Genomic DNA, 23,721 nt, shown 5'->3' on the forward strand with positions numbered 1-23,721 from the left:
ATATGCAGTAACTAGTTTTTCAGTGAAAAGGCAATGGAAGAAAGAGTTTATGCTTCCATATATAAGATACTAACTATTAGCTACCAAAATGAAATGATTATGATCCAATTAGCAAGGGGTGGCTAGGGTACTCATGCCCCTGTAAACAAAAACTTATTTTTCAACATAACTTCCTTCATCGATAAATGCTGCATTATATATGTACCAAACTCTAAATGCTAAGTAGATATGTAAGGTGCTTGATCCAAAAGCAGTTTTGATTGAAGCAGAAGAGAGAACCACAATATTAATTTGATGTTTTTCATATCATTCTTCATAACAATGAATGAGAACAGTTTTCATCAAAGTCACACAAAAGAGGATTCTAAAAGTTTTTGGTAAAATAATATTCATATATTACTAATTTAATTTTCAAAACAAACTAAACAACACAGTGACTATTTGCATAGCAGTTAACAAAACCTTTACATTGCATTTTTATGATATATTGTAAGTATGATGTATAATAAACCCATAAAACAATACAAACTTTTTCTAGGAGCAAATTCAGGTTTATTTTAAATGTGGCAGTTTCTTAGCATTGGTTTTTGAGGAGTGATTTAATAACACTTCATAATTTTTTTTCTTACTGAAAATGTTGTGATTTTGTTTTTTAAACAGCTGAAGATGCATGTGGAGGAACAATGAGAGGATCCAATGGCATGATCTCCAGTCCCAATTTTCCTAATGAATATCATAATAATGCAGATTGTACGTGGACCATTGTGGCAGAGCCTGGTGATACAATTTCACTCATATTTACTGATTTTCAAATGGAAGAAAAATATGATTACTTGGAAATAGAAGGTTCTGAACCACCAACAATATGGTGAGTAAACTGATGCTATTTTGAACCCTGTAAAGGTGGGAGAGAATATGTAGGGATGGTCCCGCAACCGTTACTTGTGTCAACACTATAGCCTCGCTAAAGTAAAGGGGGTTATTACTTAGACATGTAAATTGATTCACTGATTAGAAATGTAAACCAACTTCTAAAGACAGAACATCAACATTAAAAACTGTGGTAGACTCATCCACCTGATTATGTTGTTGGGTAAATTTAATCTTTGTTGCATGCAAATTAAAGTACAGTGCCATTGATTATCTCACAGGGTGTCTCCATGCAGTAAATCAGGATACACTGTCTCACTACATAATGTAGTGATGCATTCTCAATGTGACTGACTGGTGTGGGGCCACTGCAGCACAGAGCAACTTCTTACCCCCTTCCTAGTTGATATGGATTTTATACACCCCATCACACAAGCATGTTTTTTGTTGATGTAGAAGTTCTGAGAAGTTTCCTCTATTACTGCCCCTGTAGTTCCTCTATACACCTGCCTCAGTAGTTGTTGGCCTCAGTGGAGTTTCACTGGTATAAAACTAATGTAAAGAACAGATGAATCAAGTCACCTTTTTATGTAGCTGACTCATTTTGCTGGAAAATAACTGGGAAACGATACATGGTTAATTCGCCACCGTTTATAGTAACATGGTATAGCTGTTCAAGGCAGCAGTATATACTGTAAGAGTATTGGAGTATGACAAAAAAGTTTCCTTTATCATAGTGGTTTAAACTCATCCAAAGAGGATATTGACAAAACCTTCCACAACACTTAGGCCCACAATAGAGTCTCAAGTGGGGCTCACAAGGCCTTGTATGATCTTTCTGCACTTAGGTAAATTGCACACATTAGACCAGATTCTCTACCACAGTAAAGTGGCATAGCTCTAAAGTGGTGCTATAGCAGTTTACTCTGCATAGGATGTGGTCCATTATGTCTAATCAAGATAGAAAAAATAAGACTAGACTTTTTAAAATAATGTAGTAAAAGAAAAAAAAAAAGGTCATTAATTTAGGCATTTGTACTATTTGAAAAGAGCAGACCTTATGTGTACAAATGATGCTAGAAGTAATATCCCTACTTATTTCATAATATATAACAAGATGGGAGACAATACACTGTATTTCAGCTTTCATGAATGATATCTCATGATTCATGTCACTGCAGGTGAGTTAATTATCTGTATTGAAAAGTTACTGATTTGCTGTTGATTTTTTTCAAGCTTGTTATATTTTTTTAAACTGGTTCTCAGCTAAATTAATTCTTTTAAAACCAGAATTTATTATCATTATTACTGAAGTAACACAAGAAACATAAAATCAATGTTAATCAGCTGACTGCTAAATCTTCATTTGCTTATTCAAAAGTAAATTTTGTGTATTCAGTGTAAAGCTGCAAATAGTGATTTAGTTTTTCTCTAGAACCAAAAAGCTTTGACATACTTAAATGATATAATAGGGTTAATTTATATATGGAAATACTTATAATCTAATTACAAAATATAAAATAAAGCATTAACATGCTAATTTAATAATTGCTTATTTAGAGGAGCAGATTGTAAGAGCATTCTTTTCTAAACTTATCAGTCATGTTCCCTGAATTAGATTGATGTACTCAGTTATGCAAAAATACTTCTCCATTTGCTAGGGAAAAATGTATTTGAAAAACTTAATTAAGAGATTTGATAATTAGTTTTACTATGGTCATACTTTATACCCCTTTAGAAGAGTGTTCGAGGTTCCACTCTGCATAGCTACATTCATGATGCATACACCAAAATTCTCTATATCTAAGTCTAAAGATAGGAACCTTCTGTTGTATCTTACGCTATTAGACAAATGGTACATAACTACATGAAAGCTGATTAAAAAAAATTAAAAATAGTGTTTGATCCAGACAGTAATGTCTTTTGGCTTATTTCTCAGACTATTAATTTATGTAAGGATGGCAAATAAACTCATTCTTATCCTCCTGTCCATCTAGGTAAATAACAAAATGTTTACTACTTTAACTTGTGAGATACAAGATAAAATACTGAGCTAAAATATGTAAGGTAACCACTTTTTAATACGGAAAAAAAAAATGGTCAGGAACTCTACACAAAACACTGTAGCTTTCCATTTCCACCTCATCAGTCAAGACAGTTTTCATATTTAGAAAAGTAATTGTGCTAAGCCTTTCCTATATTGTAATTCTTGATATACTGTATATCCTTTTCATAAAGTATCTCAGAGAGCAGCTAGATCACTTTGTAATCTCTCTCAGCTTTCTTCTGTTTGCTGTCATTTTAAATAGGCTGCTGGCTTTGAAAGTTGATGACAGGAATTTGGCATATGTTGGTAGCACTCTGCAAGATGAGCTGATCAGTTAGCAACTGTGGACATTCTCATCCATATAAGTGCCTAATCCTTTTTTTGAGCCCTACTAAACTCTTGACCTAAATGATAGCTTGCAGCAATGAATTCCCTCAGACTATCTACATACTGAGTATCCATTTTGAATTTGTTGCCTCTCAAATTCATTGCTTGCCTTCCTGTATTTGGATTATGAAAGAGAGTAAATAGCAGCACCTGACTAAACTTCTTTGATAACATTCATTATATTACCACCTTTTATTATATCTTCCAAAATTAATTTCCTCCCTTAATTAATCTGATCAATATGTTCTCAGATAGAAATCTTCCTATGCACTAATCACTATAGATCTAGAAATCTAACTCTGTACATCCAGGGGATAATGCACACCCGCTGGATGTCATAAAGTATATATCTATTCAGTTTCTTGTCACTACCATGATGCTCTTACCTTTGCCAGTAGTAATTATGCTTTCATCTCTAAATTATGAACATAACCCTATTTATTCTAGTCCTCGCAGTGTTTATTTTCTTTGTACTCCTCTGCGGTAGTTAAAATACCAAAATAAACTTAAGCCTTATTCAAGAGGGTTTTTTTTTTCAGTTTTGTTACAAAGCTAAGTTATTGACACAGAATATAAATATTAACAGCACTGATTCTGGAAAATCTTCTTTTATTTGAAATGACATTATTTATCTTTAGTTCACTTCCTGCTTTTACAGTCTGTAACAAAATAGTCATATTTTTAGTGTTTTAGAACCAGAAAATTATTACAATAAATATTTTGTTTGTGATTTAGCACTGCATTCTTTGATTAAAATAAGACCAGTGACTCATTGTGGGTCAGACCCATTCTTACCACAAAATAAATACATATGGTGAAAAAAAAAATCGGTTCTATTGTATTTAAATGTCTAAGGGCCAGATCTTCAGCTGGTGAAAATCCATTGATGCTACACTGACTTACACCAGATAAGGATCTGGCCCTAAAACGTATCATACTAATACAGTGGCTAAAATTCAGTACGAAAAGAAAAAAAGGAAGGCATTACAGAATTTTATCCTTAACATTAGCAACATAGGCATATTAAAATATTTATTATGATTGAGGTCCTAACTGAAAGAAGTCTGACTCTTTTAATTCTTTCCCCCCCCTTGGACAGGAGTGTACTTATAACTAAGCCATCAAACATATTGCATCCAAATGTGACCCACTGGCAGCATGTTCATAAAGAACTGATACAGACTCTGGATTCTCTGTTATCAAAGAACAATTTGGACAATTGTGCACTTACTCTTAAACCGAAGTAATAATTCAAATTGCATGTGTTTTTACAATGATTTAATCTCAAAATAATTCTGGGATGTCATTACATTTACTCTTCTAAAATTGGTGTTAGAAGTCAATATAAAAGGAACGTAGCCTATTCTGGTGTGCAAATCTTATTGGAGCATCTAGGCCAGTAGGCATTGGTATGTCTGGTAGTGGCCAAATTCTTCTCCGATTTTTAGGAAGGCAAAAACTCCCTATAATGGAATTTAGCCAGTGGCGGATGTGGGTGGGGTATACTTCCCTGATACTACAGGCAATCCGCTCAGGTCCTGAAATGTGATCTTGAGGATCTTTCATTAACTGAGCTTGCATAGCTTAGAGTTCATATTAACGTTCAGAAAACTATTCAGAACTTTTAAAAAGTAGCCACAATAATTGAATTAACTTCCTAGAGCACTGAATTCTACCCATCAATTATTGTTGCATACATGTTCATTAGTTCTAAACAGATGAAACTGCTCAAGATAGTTAAGACCAAAGAAGACTGTGAAAGAACTTCAAAAAGATGTCGCAAAACTAAGTGATTGTGCAACAAAATGGCAAATTTGAAATGTAATGTGAATAAATGTAATGTAATGCACAATGGAAAAAATAACCCCAACTATACATACAATATGATAGGGGCTAATTTAGCTACAACTAATCAGGAAAAAGATCTTGGAGTCATCATGGATAGTGCTCTGAAGATGTCCATGCAGTGTGCAGCAGCAGTCAAAAAAGCAAACAGGATGTTAGCAATCATTAAAAAAGGGACAGAGAATATCTTATTGTCTTTATATAAATCCATGGTATGCCCACATCTTGACTACTATGTACAGATGTAGTCTCCTCATCTCAAAAAAGACATACTGGCATTAGAAAAGGTTCAGAAAAGGGCAACTAAAATTATTAGGGGTTTGGAACGGGTCCCATATGAGGAGAGATTAAAGAGGCTAGGACTTTTCAGCTTGGAAAAGAGGAGACTAAGGGGGGATATGATAGAGGTTATGTCATGAATGGTGTGGAGAAAGTGAATAAGGAAAAGTTATTTACTTGTTCCCATAATATAAGAACTAGGGGCCACCAAATGAAATTAATGGGCATCAGGTTTAAAACAAATAAAAGGAAGTTCTTCTTTACACAACGCACAGTCAACCTGTGGAACTCCTTGCCTGAGGAGGTTGTGAAGACTAGGACTATAACAGGGTTTAAAAGAGAACTGGATAAATTCATGGAGGTTAAGACCATTAATGTCTATTAGCCAGGATGGGCAAGGAATGGTGTCCCTAGCCTCTGTTTGTCAGAGGGTGGAGATGGATGGCAGAAGAGAGATAACTTGATCATTACCTGTTAGGTTCGCTCCCTCTGGGGCACCTGGCGTTGGCCACTGTCGGTAGACAGGATACTGGGCTGGATGAACCTTTGGTCTGACCCAATATGTCCATTCTTCTGTTCTTCTGTTCTTATGACCTTTGTGGGGGGTTGGAAAATCTGTTTTAAGGAGGATCTTGAGATTTCAACATTTTGTCTTCACTCTGATTAAGGAATGAAACCCTTTAAAGAAAATTGGAGGAGAAAAAAATTCGGTCAATTGAAATATTTCATTTCAACAAAATCAAAGTGTACTTACTCAATTTCCCCTTTTCAGTTTTGTTACCTATTAATATTTCGGTAATCCAAAATCAAAAACTGAAAACAAAAAGTCATTTCAAAATGAAAAATCGAAACATGTCATCCTGAAAATGTGTAAACAGGATTTCAAAATTGTTGGGGGCGGTGGAGGCTTCTCATTTTTTCTGTGAAATGAAAGACTAGTGAAATCCACACCATTTCGAACATCCATGCATTATTTAATACTTTCGATTTAAGAATTTTTCAAAGCAGGTTTTCATAAGAAAGAAGTTTGCAGTTTATAGTGAAACATGGACGCTGAATTTTTAAATATATTTTTCTGCCTAAGGTTTTTTATAATTCCTGTGACCATAGTAACTAAACTTTAGATTCAAATATTCTATTACTGAATTATCATAATAAATATTGTTCTTTGTATGAGAAAATATATCTAGCCACTGCTTTCAATAAAAATCATCAGACTGGATTATATATCTGTTATGCATAAGTTAAACTTTGAAAAACTTCTGAATAACCATCAGCAACCTGAGAAAATGTAATTTTGAAAAGAATTTGTTAAGTAAAGGAAAACAACTGATCTAGTTAAAATATAGTCAGATAGAAACTATTCCTCTTCAAACCATTTGCACTCCAAAAGGAGCAACTAAATTGTATTAAAAATTCAAATGCTCTTATTCATGTGGGCAATAATACAGTTTAAATTTTAAAATTCAGTCAAAGATGCATTATATCTTAGTCTCATTATAATTAGTCCCAACCTCTGAAGGTATTTACATTATTCTTGCTTGTACAGTAAGCAAATATATAGGGCCCTACCAAATTCACGGCCACGCAAAACACATCACGGATCGTGAAATCTGGTCTTTTGTGTGCTTTTACCCGAAACCATACAGATTTCATGGGGGAGACCAGCATTTCTCAACTCCCTGCTCAAAAGGGAGTTGCAGGGGGGTCCGCAGCAGCTGCGTAGTCAGGTGGAGGAAACACGGGGAGCGATCCAAAAAGAAGGTGCCACCCGCTGAGGCGCTTTTACTCCTCCAGCGGCACTCCGGCGGCAGGCCCTCACTCGCTCTGGGTGTCTTTGGCGGCACTGAAGGTCCTGCCGCCGGAGACCCGGAGCGCCGGCGGGTGAGTAAAAGCGCCGCAGCGGGTGGTGCCTTTTTTTGGATCACTCCCGCTGTTCCCTCAATAGGGGAAAATTTAAAAGGTGCCAAGACATTGGCGCCACCTGTGCTCAGTGGGGGAGTGGCCTCTGCCCCGCTCCCCCCCAGCTACTCCACTGGTCCTAAGGTTATTTTAGGGGCTTGCAGTATTGTCACCCTTACTTCTGCTCTGCCTTCAGAGCTTGGCGGTCGGAGAGTGGCGGCTGCTGACTGAGGCACCAGCTCTGCAGGCTGCAGCGCAGAAGTAAGGGTGACAATACCATACCATGCCACTGTTCACATCTATGATGCTGCTGGCAGTGGCTCAGCTTCAAACCTCGTTTTGAAGCATGTAGATGGGCAATAGGGCTTTCAAAGTACAAATTACAATCGACAAAAACCTAGAACTGTTTGACAAACTGAGAAAATGAAGAAGACATAAGTCAAGAAGTAGAGCTGGAAACTGGAGAGCTTAACATATTTTCACAGCTTGCTTCACTGAAAACTAAAAAGTAACACACAATTGCTTTTTTAACAAGGAATTCTGAGATATTCTGGGGAATTAGTGTCAATTTGACACTAGTTCTTTCAGAACATTTTACAATCTACTTTTAAGGGTCAGGTAAAGGAATTATCAAGAAAATAATGATTATGGAGTAAATCAGGTTTAAAAGGAGATTAAATACCCAACTAAGAGCCATCAATAGCTTACAACCTATGATGGCTGGAGTTATATTTTAAAACATTAAGGTAAGATTGACATTGCTTGATGAAGAAAAAATGATTACGTCTTTAAGAAATGGCACAGAAGTACTTACGCAATGCTGATAGATGTTATATTAAAAACCTAAGATACATAAATATGGCTAGGGCTGTAAAATAATATGTTGTGGCAAAACCCTGCTGGAGAGTGCTAAGTAACTGGCAGAAGAATCTAACTGAATTCTAGCTGTGAATTTCAACTGATAAGCCACAAATAGCCAGCTAGACAATGTCCACTGCTGCAGGATGTCATAAGGCATTTGAAATTAAAAGGACATGTGTGATGCAAGTCTAAGCATATGACCAGTGAAGAGGCTGTATGAATTTAAGGTGGGGGATCAGTCTTGGAAGGTACCTAGGTGTGACAAAGACTCAATGGTGATGAAGATGAGACCAGAATAAAGGAGGAAATTCTGGAGATTAGAAAATGGACTGTGAATGCTGCTTTCACAGATCACTTGGAGAAGGTGAGACAGTTTTTGATTGAGAGGAGGAACTAGTTGAAGTGGTATGGGCTCAGATTCTGAAAGGTACTAAAACATGTACCTAACAAGCAGCACTTTCTTATATTGTAACCTTATGCTGTCTCTTAGGTCTTGTCTACACTGGCAAATTTCTGCGCAGTAAAGCAGCTTTCTGGGGTGTAACGCCCAAGGGGTACACACTGCCAAGCCACTTAGTGTGCAGAAACTGCGCAATTCCAGTGCTGTAAAAAAAAACACTACGACGAGAGGCATATCGTTTTCTGCGCTGGACTATAGTGCCGCGGTGCCAGTGTAGACACCCTGGTGGATTACAGTGCTGTAATTGGCCTCTGGGAGGTGTCCCATAATTCCTGTTCTTGCCTCTCTGGTCATTGGTTTGAACTCTACTGCCCTGCCCTCAGGTGACCAATTGTGACCTCTAGCCCTTAAATTCCTTGGGAATTTTGAAAGTCCCCTTCCTGTTTGCTTGGTGACGCACGCAGTGGTCTCAGCACATCTTTCCAGGTGACCATGCCTACTCCACACACGTGGCGATCCCCCACTTGGAGCAATGCCGAGCTGCTGAACCTCATCAACATTTGGAGAGAGGAGGCTGTCCACTTCCAGCTGCACTCCAGCCATAGGAATTATGATACCTATGGACAGATTTCACAATGCATGACAGGGGTCATGACCGGGACACACTGCAGTGCAGGGTCAAAGTGAAGGAGCTGCGGAAAGCCTACCACAAGGCGCAGGTGGCAGACCATCACTCCAGTGCTGCACCGATGAGCTGCTGGTTCTACAAAAAGTTGGACATGATACTCGGTGGCGACCCCACCTCCACTGTGAAGGCCATTAGAGATACTTCGGTGGACCAAGAGATACTTCGGACCAAGCTAGGAGGAGGCAATCTTGGATGAGGATGTGTAGGGGGAGGGGGACCCAGGGGCAAAGGATGACTCAGAGGTCAAAGATGCCTGCAGCCAGGAGCTCTTCTCTACCCCGGAGGAGGCTAATTAGTCTCAGCAGTTGGAGCTTGACAAAGCAGAAACAGGAGAGGAGGCCACTGGTAAGTGGCTTTGATTTTGGGAATGGCTGAAGTGAGTTGTTGGGGGCAGGAGGGTTGCAGAAAGCAGGCTTGTGTTCGTATGATGCACGTACCACCATGTGCCTAGTCTGAGTGGCAGAACATGGTGTTGATTACTCCCTCACTTCACGAAATCTGCCTCAGAGATCTCCAGGAAACTCTCATGGAGATACTGGGCAATCCGCTGCTGCAGGTTCTTTGGCAGAACTGCTTTGTTTCTTGGCCCATTAAGGGTAACTTTCCTGCACCACTCTGCCATCACTCTGGGGTGGGGGGGAAGGGGTGGACTATTGCTGCACACAGACGAGCCACATAAGGGCCAGGGCAGAAGCTGCAGTCTTGCAGAAGATGCTCCCTTGATTCCCTGCTCACTCTCAGCGGTGAAATATCTTCCATAATGAACACAGCCTGTGGAAAATGTGGGGACAGTAATGATTATAAGGCCCCCGCCCCTCAGTGCTGGCTCTCCCCAAGAGAGAAGTCACCAGTGTACAGTATGATCCTGGAACACTGATTTCCCCTGCCCCTGTGGCTACTCACCATTTTGGGGGGTTTGTGGCTCATGTGTGCTTGCCTGGGGTCAGCCAGTTAATGACAGGTATGTGAATCGTGGCTATGTTTTAAATCACTGCAACATTTTACAGAAGCAGTATTGTTTGCAACACACAGACCACTGATTCATTTTGGCTTCACAGATATGACCTTGGGAGCCCAGCCTCTCTCTTTGTTATTGTCGGCTGAATGGTTGTGCAGAATTAGAAGGCAGCCATGAAAAACTGAAGAGGACTTTCTGCGTGATGTCATGACGCACGCTGCGGCTGAAAAACAAGAATTGAAGGAGTGGCAGGACAGCTAGAAGAGGGACCGAAAGGAGAACACAGCACGCCAGAATGAAGCCATGGAGTGGCTCTTAAACATTATGGAGCGCCAAGCGGACACGCTTCAGTTGCTACTAACACTGCAAACTGAGCAGCCCTGTGTCTGCCCTCCCCTGCAGCCACTGTTGCAAAACTCTTTCCCATGTGCCCCCCAGACACCACCAGCACACTCTTATCAACCTCCTGGATGCAGTCTGTACCCCCGGCCTTCCACTCCTGTCCTGTCACAGTCTAGCCCTGCGGAATCCCAGTACCCACTGCACTCAACACCCATGCCTCTGCAGTTTAGCCCTGCTGAAGTACAGTACCCGCTGCAATGTACTCCAAAGGTTGCCTATGATATCTGGACATGCACAAATTTTTAACCATCCTGGGACCTCACCTCCTTCTGGGACCCTCCCTTCCTCCCATACTCCTCAGTGCTGATGTGTTTTTTGTTTGTCTCTCTCCTCTGGTTGTTGTTTTTCTAATAAAAGATTCTTTTGGTTTGGAAGCAATCTTTATTCCATTAATTGAAAGCAAACAGAGCTCTGCAAAGCAACAGGCAATTTTCTTAAACCTTCACAGTGTATCATCTGCACTGATCACAATCACCTCCTAGCATCACAAGCACTGCACTCCCGAGCATAGCAACAGATATTAGTGGCTTTCAGCTTCAAATTGCTGCCTCAAGCATCCCTGATCCTTATGGCCCCGCGTGGTGCCCCTCTGATAGCCCTGGTCTCTGGTTCAAATTCATCCTCCAGGTGCTGAGCCTCAGTGGTCCAGCCCTGAGTGAAGCTTTCACCCTTCCCTTCACAAATATTACGGAGTGTACAGCATGCGGCTATAAGCATAGGAATATTGTCATTGGCCAGGTCCAGCCTCCCATATAGTCAGTGCCAGCGGGCATTTAAATGACCAAAAGCACACTCAACAGTCATTCTGACCTTGCTCAGCCTGTTGTTGAACCGCTCCTTGCTGCTGTCAAGGTTCCCTGTGTATGGCTTCATAAGCCACGGAATTAAGGGGTCTCCCAGGATGACAATGGGTATTTCGACTTCCCCTACGGTGATTTTCTGGTCCGGGAAGAAAGTCCTTGATTGCAGCTTCCTGAACAGGCCAGTGTTCCAAAAGATGCATGCATCATGCACCCTTCCGGTCCAGCCTGTGTTAATGTCTATGAAACGTCCACGGTTATCCAAAAGCTCCTGGAGAACGATAGAGAAATACCCCTTCCAATTAATGTGCTAGGTGGTCTGGTGCCAGAATTGGAATATGTGTTCCATCTCTCGCCCCCTGCAGTTAGGGAAGCCCATTTGTGCAAAGCCATCCACCATGTCACACACGTTGCCCAGAGTCACAGTCAGAGTAGGATGTGATTAATGGCCCTGCACACTTCCGTCACCAATGGTCGACTTTCCCACTCTAAACTGGTTAGTGACCGATTGGTAGCCATCCAGAGTAGCCAGCTTCCACAGTGCAATCCCTATACACTTCTCCAACAACAGGGCAGCACTCATTCTCGTGTCCTTGTACTACAGGGCTAGGGCAAACTCACCACACAGTCCCATGAAAGTGGCTTTCCTCATCTGAAAGTTCTGCAGCCACTGCTCATCATCCCAGATGTGCACAATGATGTGATCCCACCACGCAGTGCTTCTTTCCCAAGATCAAAGGAGGCATTCCATTGTGGTCAGCACCTCCGTGAATGCCACAAGCAATCTCGTATGGTGAGATCAATGTTGCACTCCTCTTGCCTTTGTAGTTTAAGGAATAACTCCACTACCACTTGTGACATGTCAGTGAGAGAGAGCAGCATATTGGTCAACAGTGCAGGATCCATTCCTGCAGACCGAAGAGGCAGAGCATGCAGTACACAAACTGTTGAAAGATGGCGCCAAATGTGGACGGAAGCATAGGGATTACTGGGATACGAAGCAATTCATCATGGGGCATTGGGACAGGACCCTGGATGCCCTCCGACCCCCTCTGCCTTCCCACAACTCTTAGTGGCAGAAGAGGAAGAGATGCTCTGTGGGATAGCTGCCCAGAATGCACTGATCTAAATACCGATGAAGTGCCAAAAGTGTGAACACGTTATTGTGCAGACAGCTGACAGTGTGAACACACAACAGCAGTTTCCCTTCAGCGCTCTCTAAGCAGCAATGTAACTGCTGGCAATGTAACTCTGCCAGTGTAGACATACCCTAACTGTATCGCTAGTTGTTTCCTTAGTGGTTTTTAAAGTGTGCTAGGTTGCATACCCATGAAATAAAATTTCTTAAAAATGGAGCCAGGTTGCTAAGGGGCATACATGTTTAGTACCACCTGGAGGAAAACAACCTCTGATTGGTTGCTTTTTCCCACCTTCTGAAAAAGAGCAGCCAATTAAGACTGCTTTAGGAAACAGGTGGGTATCCCCCTTCAGGAGCTGACACCATTCTCATAGGAGAGGACAGGGGAGGGAGCAGAACTGGCTGTTATGGGTGGCTCCACTGTCTCCTCTCTGTTCCCCTTTTGAGAGAAAGGGGACATTCCTCTGCTCCTACTCCCTCAACCATCCTCCCTACAACATCCAGCCTGGCCAGCAGGAGCGACATCCCCCAATGCAGCCCTCCCAGCTTGGGGGAGGGGGTGAAGATGCCCAGGAGCTTCAAGTGGAGGCAGAAGTGATGTAATGGACTGATGGGTCAGAACAAAGAAAAGGGCATTATTAATGGGGGCTGGAGGGAGCAGAATGAATTGCTGAGCAGGGGAACAGCAGATGTGGGGAGGATAATAGCCTCCCTCCCCCACACACACTTTTTTCAGTCCACTTTAAGCATAGTTCCCTAGAACAGTATTTTAGTGAGCTTTCCCTGTATTCATGTCTGCTGAATGGCATTCATTCCTCAGGCAATACTTCAGAGAATGATACACACACACATCTCAAACACTTCACACACTTTTATATCTGTTATGAGCACTAGAGTGAAAACCTTTATTCTGTCAGTTACCTGCCGAGACTTCTCTCTCTCTCTTTTTGTAAAGACAATATTTAATGGCAATGCAGTATTTACAGTAAACAGTCTCAATCCACCGCAAACAGAGCAGTCTGTATCTTTAAGAAGCAACAGTCTCTATAACCAACTAACCCCTACAAACCCTCTCATTTTGGGGAAGCCAGCAATTTCCTTCTTCAAAAAACACACCCTGTGCTTTAAATGCAGTTTCCTTGCAATGAGCCAGTTTTTTGGACTGGCTTCTTTTTCTGTGCTCACAGTATTGCAAAACCTAACCAAATGAACTCTGTCTAATGATGCATCAGAGTTTTACTACAATTGTTACTGTGTGGCATCATTCTCTGCTCTAGCCAAATGGCTGTTTTGCTATCCATCAAGTTTCTGATTTCAAGTCTAGATTTCCAAAGAAGCAGTTGTATGCCTGCAGTAGACCTTACAGGCACATGTTTTTCTACATTGTTAGAATTTTGCCTATTTGCTAAAGCCCTCTGGGCATGCAGAAGCGGGTTGAAAATTAAGTCTTATCAGAATGTTTCCAAGGTCAGAGAGTGCACAGATTTTATTTCTTCAAAATCTCTGTGCAGTAAGTGAAAATGGGCTTCAGTGTGCCAGGCTGCTTTACTGTCTACTGTGTCTACACCTCTCTGGCCCCCATTAACTCTGCACTCCTCTGGGCAGGTCTTAGAGCTGCCACATCATTGATCATCTGTACTCTGCTCTATTGAAACACTCCATAAATAATAGGCTGGACACAATACATTAACATTTTATTTATCTATACTAATTAACTATTTACAAAAGAAAAACATAAGGGCAAATAATACACCTATAAACAAAAAAATGTCTGAAGGCTCTCTTTCAGCTACTGCAAAAAATCGCTAGGGTGACACTAGAGTGATCTGTGGCTGTTTATTTCAGGATGGGCACTGTCAAAATAGCATCTCCAAGATGTAAAAGTATGATGGTTGTCATCATGGTTGACATATCTGAGATCGAATCAGGGAACTCCAGATCTAAAAGCATGAGCTGCTGAAGGTTAAAAATCAAGATTCCTCAGCTGAAGTTGCAACAGACTCATATTGTCTGTGCATGGGACATAACGGGGTGTGTGTAACACACACTAACCAGTGGGTTACAAGAGCAATGCATGAGGAAAAAAAAATCACAGAATTATTACCTTACTGTGAAATTAAGTCATTCCAAATGAATACAATCTCTGTGTTTCTCTTCCATGGCCAAGTTCATTTGCTTCCTCCCTACTCATTCCATTTGGGGAACTTGACTACCTAGGGCTTGGGGGGAAAGTAGCTGCTGCAGAGGTAGTTGTCCGTTAGAGGGCCTACATCACTCCTATTTCTGGAGCCTGGAAGGAAACACAAGAGCAAAATAAACCATTAGTATTTCTTAAAATACTACTCATTCATGACTTCAGCCTGAGTGCATCAGACTACAACAACTAAAAGTATGAAGGTTTATTATGTACAATACAAATTAAAATACAAATTAAAAACCAAGGAGCTTGGTAAACTTCTGTCTCACCACACTAGTCAACAAGAAGTCAAAGATGCAGTCGCTTTTCCAGCCCTTATCTCTTCACCCAGACACTGGACATGATGAGTGGTTACTGAAAACCAGTTTCATCACATATTGGGGTCCTTCTAATCTTGAGTGATCAGCCACATAGCCAGGTCAATGTACAACTCTGATTGTACCCAATAATCACACTGCTGCCAATCCCTTCGTAACTACAATCTAAAGGTTTATTAATAAAAGATGAAGATCATAGATCATATACATACAATAATAGATCATATACATTCAATCATTGCAATTTCCTTATATCAGGTTTGTAGCAGTGATGTTACAGTGCTGGCTTATAAAGTTTCTCTGGTAACTTCCAAAAGATTGGAAGATCCTCAGTCCATAGTTCAATATGCTCCTTTTAGTTGAAAATCTATAGTCCAGAGATTCAGGGCAGGAAAGAGGCCAAATGGAATCTCCCCAGGTGTCTTCTATACTCTTTGCCATATGCCTGGACATTTTCTGTTTCAAACAAAGCTCACAACCCAGTTTCTGGAAAGTTAGTCCAGGTGGCGTCCAGGGTCACATGAGACTATCATATGTACTTACATGGCTTGATGACTCCCAGGGGCAGCCATTGCCTGTATCTTTGCTAAGGCAACCACAGGAAGATCTATTTGGGCAGAATGCATTCCTTCTATGGCTCCTTATGAGAACTAAGTGTCTTTGGTGGACCATCAAATTTTAATAGTCCATTCACCATCGGCTGGCTAGACTGGATGTAACCCTAGGAATAAACTCATTTGAGATATAGATACATAGCCAATATTCATAACTTCCAATACAGTGATGATACATGGATTTAAAGAGGATAATCTTATTTAGCAAATCATAACTTTTCCTTCGCCACATTACACGACACACTTTATACAAGACCTGTTGCAACAAAGTGATAAAAAGGACCATATTTCAGTTATCCAGCATCACAGCTTGAATATTTAAACAGCTTGATATTTCAGCAACAAGATAAATCTAAAAGTTATTTTAAAATGTTATGCTGGCACACAATATCTATTTAGAAACTCCTTTAATAACCTAAATTAACATTATTTTACAAATTTAAAAGTCTGACAAAGTTTTGACTGCTTGCCTTTGTCAGATGATTCAAATATTTGAAAAATGATAACAAATTGCAACAGGCACGAAATGGAGCTGAAATAGTCCATAGATATCTTCTCATCTTATCAATGTTACAGATATTACATAACAAATAAGATTTGTTATTAAAGTAGTGGTCTTCTCTTTGCTAAATCTAGTTATCTCTAGTATATGTTATTGGATCGTTAACCACTAACAAATTTCTAAAGCTAAAAATAGTACCAGGTACACAGAAAAGTATAACATTTCCACTGAAGTCAATGGGAATTCATTACATGATGAATATAAAGAAAAGAGATGATTGCAGCTGATATCTGCCATGAACAGCCAAGAAAAGAATTTTGCCTCTAACATCTGTAAAATGTAGTTTTTGTACCTTAAGTGCCCTTCTCTCAGAAATCAATAAACACTGTTCCTGTGTGTTAGGCTAAGACTATATTTGAAGCTGGAGTTGAGCCCCAGCTTCCGTACATTTGCCTGTGCTAGCTTGATGAGAGATAGTGTGCTAAAAATAGTAATGTAGCCACGGTAGCCTGGACAGTGGTGAGTGGCAGCATGGTCTAGCTGCCCCAAGTACAAGCCTTCGTGGACCCTGTGGATATATACTCAGGGTATCTAGCTTGCCATTGCCCATGCTACTGCAGCCATAATACCATTTTTAGTGTGCTAGCTCAATGAACACTAGCACAAGTATGTTTGCATGAGCTGGGGAATACTCCCCCCAGTTCCAAGTGTAGACATAGCCTTAGAGATGTGTTTTCACTTTGCTGCTCAAATCTCCATGCTTGTGACTGTGGCTTGTTGAAAATGGATGGTACAGACTAGAATGGAAAGTATAATAATCTTTGTTTGTAATTAGAATCCATTTCAAGTATTTAACATCCACATCCAGATAAGTTCAATTCATTAAAAAAATCTCACTCTTTCCTGTAAAATATTTCACTTACAGCCAAATTTTTCAAAGCATTTACTGACTTAACTGCTATTGTTTAAAATGGGAATTCCCACTCATTCCAAGTGGAGTTATGTACCTAAATACCTTTAAAAATCTGGTCATTACTCTCTCTAAAATTATAGCTACACATAGCTGTGATGGGGCTCGAGAAACCCAGGGCTGAGTCACCTTACACCCCTTGTTACAAACTAGCAAGATGGAGTCTTGCTTGTGCTTAGCTGCATGTCAGCTTCCTGATGTCAGCAACCTGTTAGCTTGTCAAGCACTCTCCTCTGGGCAATACTAGTACCTACTTTCCATTGCAGGTTAACAATAGGGGTATCCCAGTCCCGAGTCCCTTTGAAGTGTTCCCCTGTACTGCCCAGCCTCTTATCTACTGAACAGTATACACACTACCTTGCATGATTCAACTCTAGATCAGCATCTTGCTTAATATCACAGCACTTAGGTTGATTTATAGTGAAAATAAGGAGGAGTTTCTTACCAAAGTTTCAAGTGATAGTGCGTAAGGGTATTGGAAACAAAAGGTTACATAAAAAACAAAACCATAACATGCTTCCTAGAGACTAAACTGAACTAACAGGTTAACTTCTTGTCTGAAGAAGTTAAGATCCCGTTTTCATGAATGCAAATGCACAACCCATTTACTTTGTATGTGCAGGTTAAGGAGATGTCTTTGCCTTATACTTATACTCCCCAAAGTTCATTATCTGTTTTGAGAGACAACATAATCACCCTGGCTTGTTTTTCCTGTGTGCAGCTACTCTGTTGACTTCACATGTCTTCAATAACTTCTTATGTAAGTGGGCATCCCTTGTATTAGCTTGCAATGCTCAATTTGCATCTAACAGAGAAGGAGATGAATAAACAGCTCTTGTCTGATAGAAAACCTGCTTCTTCACCTCTGCAGGTGACTCATATCTTGACACAGAGTCTAAAAACATTTTCAGGATATATACAGAACTCCTTATATCAGTACATACATTCTACAATGATATTAATTACCATTTTGACCCTGACTTTCTTTTAAGACCTCACAGTCTTTGGTGAACCAGATTGTACATAGCAGAATTAGGACATTCCTGTAACCTCCTTATCTGTTAACATTAAGGTATTCTTGGTCACAATATCATCTTCCATTAGAAAACAAGCCTGAAGGAGATATATCATCATTGTTACGACAAATATGTTCCTTGTTTTCAAATTAGGTTAATAGTTATTTTATTTTATGGTTCAAAAAAGAACTAGATAAGTTCATGGAGAGTAGGTCCATCAATGTCTATAAGCCAGGATGGGTAGGGATGCAAGCCCATGCTCTGAGTGTTCCTATCCTCTGTTTGCTAGAAGCTGGGAGTGGATGACAGAGGATGGATCACTTAATGATTGCCTGTTCTGTTCATTCTCTCTGAAGCACCTGGTGTTGACCACTGTCAGAAGACAGGATACTGGTCAAGCCATTGGTCTAACCCGGTATGGCCATTCTTATGTTCTTATTTTAAGATATAAGGTACATCAGTTTTGCTAGGATCTGGCTTGAGGATTTATGGTTGGGAAAGGTTGCATATATCAGTGACTGTATGTACATTAGCTGCATGTACATTAGCAACTTTAATACCAATTTTTCAGCATTGCTACAACTGCACTGTGGCTAGCAATGGTGTAAGCACTCGCATAGACAACATTTTTCCACAGAGCCATGAAAATGTGACCCAAGTTAGGCAATGAAAATGCATATTTAGGCATCTAACTAAGAGGCCTAATATCCGAAAGTGATGAGTTGTCACACATTCCAATCTGTTGTGTTTAGCCACTCTAAAATTCATAAAAAGAAAAGGAGTACTTGTGGCACTTTAGAGACTAACCAATTTATTTGAGCATGAGCTTTCGTGAGCTACAGCTCACTTCATCGGATGCATACCGTGGAAACTGCAGAAGACATTATATACACACAGTGATCATGAAACAATACCTCCTCCCACCCCACTGTCCTGCTGGTAATAGCTTATCTAAAGTGATCATCAAGTTGGGCCATTTCCAGCACAAATCCAGGTTTTCTCACCCTCTGCGCCGCCCCCCCACACACAAACTCACTCTCCTATGGTAATAGCCCATCCAAAGTGACCACTCTCTTCACAATATATATGATAATCAAGGTGGGCCATTTCCTGCACAACCTGGATTTGTACGTAAAAGAATAAATATTCTACGTAAAAGAATAAATGGACACAAATCAGATGTCAAGAATTATAACATTCAGAAATAAGTCGGAGAACACTTCAATCTCTTCGGTCACTCGATTACAGACCTAAAAGTGGCAATTCTTCAACAAAAAATCTTCAAAAACAGACTCCAATGAGAGACTGCTGAATTGGAATTAATTTGCAAACTGGATACAATTAACTTAGGCTTGAATAAAGACTGGGAGTGGATGTTTCATTACACAAAGTAAAACTATTTCCCCATGTTTATTCCCACCCACCCCGTCCCCACTGTTCCTCAGATGTCAACTGCTGGAAAAAGCCCACCTTGATTATCACTACAAAAGGTCCCCCCTCCCCCCCCCGCTCTCCTGCTGGTAATAGCTCACCTTACCTGATAACTCTGGTTACAGTGTGTATGGTAACACCCATTGTTTCATGTTCTCTGTGTATATAAATCTCCCCACTGCCACTGAATGCATCTGATGAAGTGAGCTGTAGCTCATGAAAGCTTATGCTTAAATAAATTTGTTCGTCTCTAAGGTGCCACAAGTACTCCTTTTCTTTTTACATACTTCAAGGGATCTTTTAAGGTGAAGTAGCCTGTTAAAACCCCTCCAGTCATAGAGTGGAAAGGGTGGGGGGAGCAACTAGGGGGAATTTCCCCACAATAACTTGTGTTGACTGAGGCATACCTTCTAGACATCCAGCCTTGATTTATAGACATCAAGAGACAGAAATTCAACTTCCCTTGACAGTTTGTTCTAATGGTTAAGCATACTCACTGTTAAAAAAAAATGTGCTTTATTTCTATTTTGAATATGTTTGGCTGTTGCTTCCAGGCATTTGTTCTTGCTACATCTTTGTCCGCTAGGTTAAAGAGCTCTTTTAGTATCAGTTATTTTCTCACATATGCCATAATCAAGTCACTTTTCAATCTTCTTGATAAACTCCTAAAATCATTCACTGTAAGGTACTTTCACTCTTTCATGGGCTCTTTAACTCAGGTTTCAGAGTAACAGCCGTGTTAGTCTGTATTCGCAAAAAGAAAAGGAGTACTTGTGGCACCTTAGAGACTAACCAATTTATTTGAGCATAAGCTTTCGTGAGCTAAATCGTGATGCATCCAATGAAGTGAGCTGTAGCTCACGAAAGCTTATGCTCAGATAAATTGGTTAGTCTCTAAGGTGCCACAAGTACTCCTTTTCTTTAACTCAGGAGAGCAAGGGAGAAGCATACACCCCAGTTTCTGAGACCTCACATTAAAATGCATTGTACTGGTGCAAGACTGCTGGACCATCCCCCCCTTTTTATTTTATACCAGGGAGTAAAGCTCGACCAGCAATTGGCTTGGCTGACAGAAATCCTATTGTGTACAATATTTGGTGTACCCTTCCAAGGTTAGGGTAGGGTGAAGGGCAATTGAAACGTTGCTTGATTAGTTACCTCTTGTTAGCTGATACCATACTTTAAAAGCATTCTGAGATTAAGATACTTCTTAAGGTTATGCATCTTCCAGCTTTAGACAGAAGACAATTTCCAACTCTCTATAACTTAATTGCATTGTCTAGGAATCCATTCCCAGAATAGATACAGCTGCTGCATTTCTCTTTTTTAGAGAGATAATTATAATTAAGGGCAACTTGCTTAAGAAGATGGAATTAACAGTTTCTTATAGTTTTGAGGCAAGAGTGAGAATAAAAGCAGAGTTCAGCTCCTGCAGCAGTGAGATGAGAGATGCTTATCACAGCAGCAAGGGTCAAGGTGCTGTAGATTTTTTTTAAAGCATTGAATTGCTGGAAAGAGTCCATGCAAGCCTTTTACTGGATTCAAGCTAGCTAGCTGAAAGTGATGTTTGTAATACATTTCACTAAACATTTAATTGTAGCTTTTTGGCATTATATAGAGTGATTTATATTAACGTCTTTTGTGAGAAGTATTCCATATGCTTTTTGTGACTATGGTCCTGGTAATATGGGGCACAGAACCACAATAAACTGCATATTTTTGCCAATCAATGCAGGGAAGAAACTACCCAATACACTGGAGCCAGGATCATAGGTGCCAACTTTTCCAGGCGCCGGTGGGTACTTACCCCCGGCCCTGCCCCTTCCCCGCCCCATCTCAATCCCTTCCCCAAAGTCCTTGCCCCAACTCCACCCCCTCCCTGCTCCTATTGGATCCCTTCTCCAAATCCCCACCCTGACCCCACCTCTTCCCGGAGCTCGCCACATTCCCCGCCCCTCCCCACTCCCTCCCAGCGCTTGCCTCAGTGAAACAGCTGTTTCACGTGGCAAGCACTATGAGCTAGGGGGAGAAGTGGAGTGCTCAGGGAAGGAGGCGGAGGTGAGCTGGGGCAGGGCGGGAAGCTGCCAGTGGGTGCAGAGCACCCACCAATTTTTCCCTGTGAGTGCTTCAGCCCTGGAGCACCCATGGGGTCGGCGCCTATGGCCAGGATTATACAAAACACATTGCTGTGTGATCCACAGGAGTGGAGCTGCTCAGTGGATAGGAAAACTCAAGTAAATGAGATCCTGTCTCCATCTTTTTGTGCCTTGCTGGATCCATAGAGGCAGGTAGTCATCATAACCTTAAGGCTTCAATAATATTGCCTACCCAGCTTCAGGGAGGGAAAGCATCAAGGTGGTGGCTGAATTTTCAATGCCCCAAGAAGGTGGTAGGATAGGCCAGTGCACAGTGCACTGGATAGGAGGTCAGGAATCCTGGATTATTATATTCTTGCCTCTGTCACTGCCCTGCTATGAACTTTGGGGAAGTCACTTCCCCTCTCTGTGCTCTGTTTTCCCATCTCATCCTTAGTCTTTCCTATCTATTTAGATTCTGAACTAAATGTAGGGGTATGTGCTTTTACAATGTATTTGCATAATGCCTAGCACAATAAGGAATTGATCTCAGTTAGACAGTACTGGGATACAAATAATAGTAATACATAAGTAGGGTATCTTTAGCCCCATGGCATCCTCTTGACCTTTATGGCTGAGCTCGATTTTAGAGATTATTTAAGACCTTTAAGATTCTACCATACCTGACTGGCTGTGGGGTTAGGAGCCCCTGGCCTCCTTTTCAAGGCTGTGGGGGAAACACAATGAACATTCTCAGTGTGAACACCTTTGTTGTGCAGTGTGTGGCTGATGAGCCAGGTGGAGTCTTGGATCTTAACGTCTGGCAGGCTTGAATTGTCAGGGGGATAACTGGATAACCTAGTAGGTCTTTTTTATCTCTAACTTCTGCAATTGCTCAGTCATAGAAAAGGTGAACTTGTATTTAAATGGTTGTTTATGAGGTTGAGGCACACCTGAGCATGAAGAGGCTGCAGAGCTTGGGTGGCCTGAGAAATCCTTAGAACCTGTCTTACCTGGTCAGTAATGCCTGATTGAGCAGAAAACGGAATATTCTCACCGACCCTGCACCTGTAAGGAGGGGAGCATATTAAGTTCTTTTTCTTGTGTTCACTCATGGAAAAATGCACAAACATATATATAAGTTATATTTATAGCAATCAGAGTTATAAATATCTTAAATTTAATGTTTACTTATTTCATTTTTGTATAATATGCGTTTAAAAAAATCCTTGTGGATGGTTGATAAAACATGAAAGATTGTGAAGAATATTCTCTTTAGAAACTGGTTTGTTTTATTGGTATATATACTGAGATTTCCTTTTCCCTTATAATGCATTTTAAAAGGAGATATTTGGACAAAACCTGGGATTTTTGTGTTTTAAGAGTTCTGCTGCTCATTCCCTAACTGAAATCATAGAATCATAGGACTGGAAGGGACATTGAGAGGTCATCTAGTCATGGAAGCACTAAGTATTATCTAGACCATCCCTGACAGGTGTTTGTCTAACCTGCTCTTAAAAATCTCCAATGATATAGATTCCACAACCTCCCTAGGCAATTTCTTCCAGTGCTTAATCACCCTCACAGTTAGGAAGTTTTTCCTGATGTCCAACCTAAACCTCCATTGCTGCAATTTAAGTCCATTGCTTCTTGTTCTATCCTCAGCGGTTAAGAAGTACAATTTTTCTCCCTCCTCCTTGTAACAATCTTTTATGTACCTTTAAACTGTTATCATGTCCTCTCTCAGTCTTCTCTTTTCCAAACTAAACAAACCCATTTTTTCAATCTTCCCTCATAGGTGATGTTTTCTAGACCTTTAATCCATTTTGTTGTTCTTCTCTGGACTTTCTCCAGTTTGTCCACATCTTTCCCAAAATGTCATGCCCAGAACTGGATACGATACTCCAGTGGAGGCCTAATCTGCGCAGAGTAGAGTGGAAGAATTACTTCTTGTGTCTTGCTTACAACATTCCTGCTAAGAAATCCCAGAATGATGTTCCCTATTTTTGGAACAGTGTTACA

The 23,721-nt window shown here is 40.6% G+C and overlaps 1 protein-coding gene across 5 annotated transcripts in view; it reads left to right on the forward strand.

Moving 5' to 3' along the window:
* The window catches only part of CSMD3 (CUB and Sushi multiple domains 3), a 1,204,651-nt gene that overhangs the window by 343,612 nt on the left and 837,318 nt on the right, over positions 1 to 23,721 (forward strand). For all 5 annotated transcript variants that reach the window (XM_073330296.1, XM_073330291.1, XM_073330295.1 and 2 more), the window contains one exon: positions 661 to 868. In XM_073330296.1, the coding sequence (XP_073186397.1) occupies positions 661 to 868 (208 nt within the window). The remainder of the gene's footprint in view (positions 1 to 660; positions 869 to 23,721) is intronic.

This window comes from Lepidochelys kempii, chromosome 2, assembly GCF_965140265.1.
Source record: "Lepidochelys kempii isolate rLepKem1 chromosome 2, rLepKem1.hap2, whole genome shotgun sequence".
NCBI lineage: Eukaryota > Metazoa > Chordata > Testudines > Cheloniidae > Lepidochelys > Lepidochelys kempii.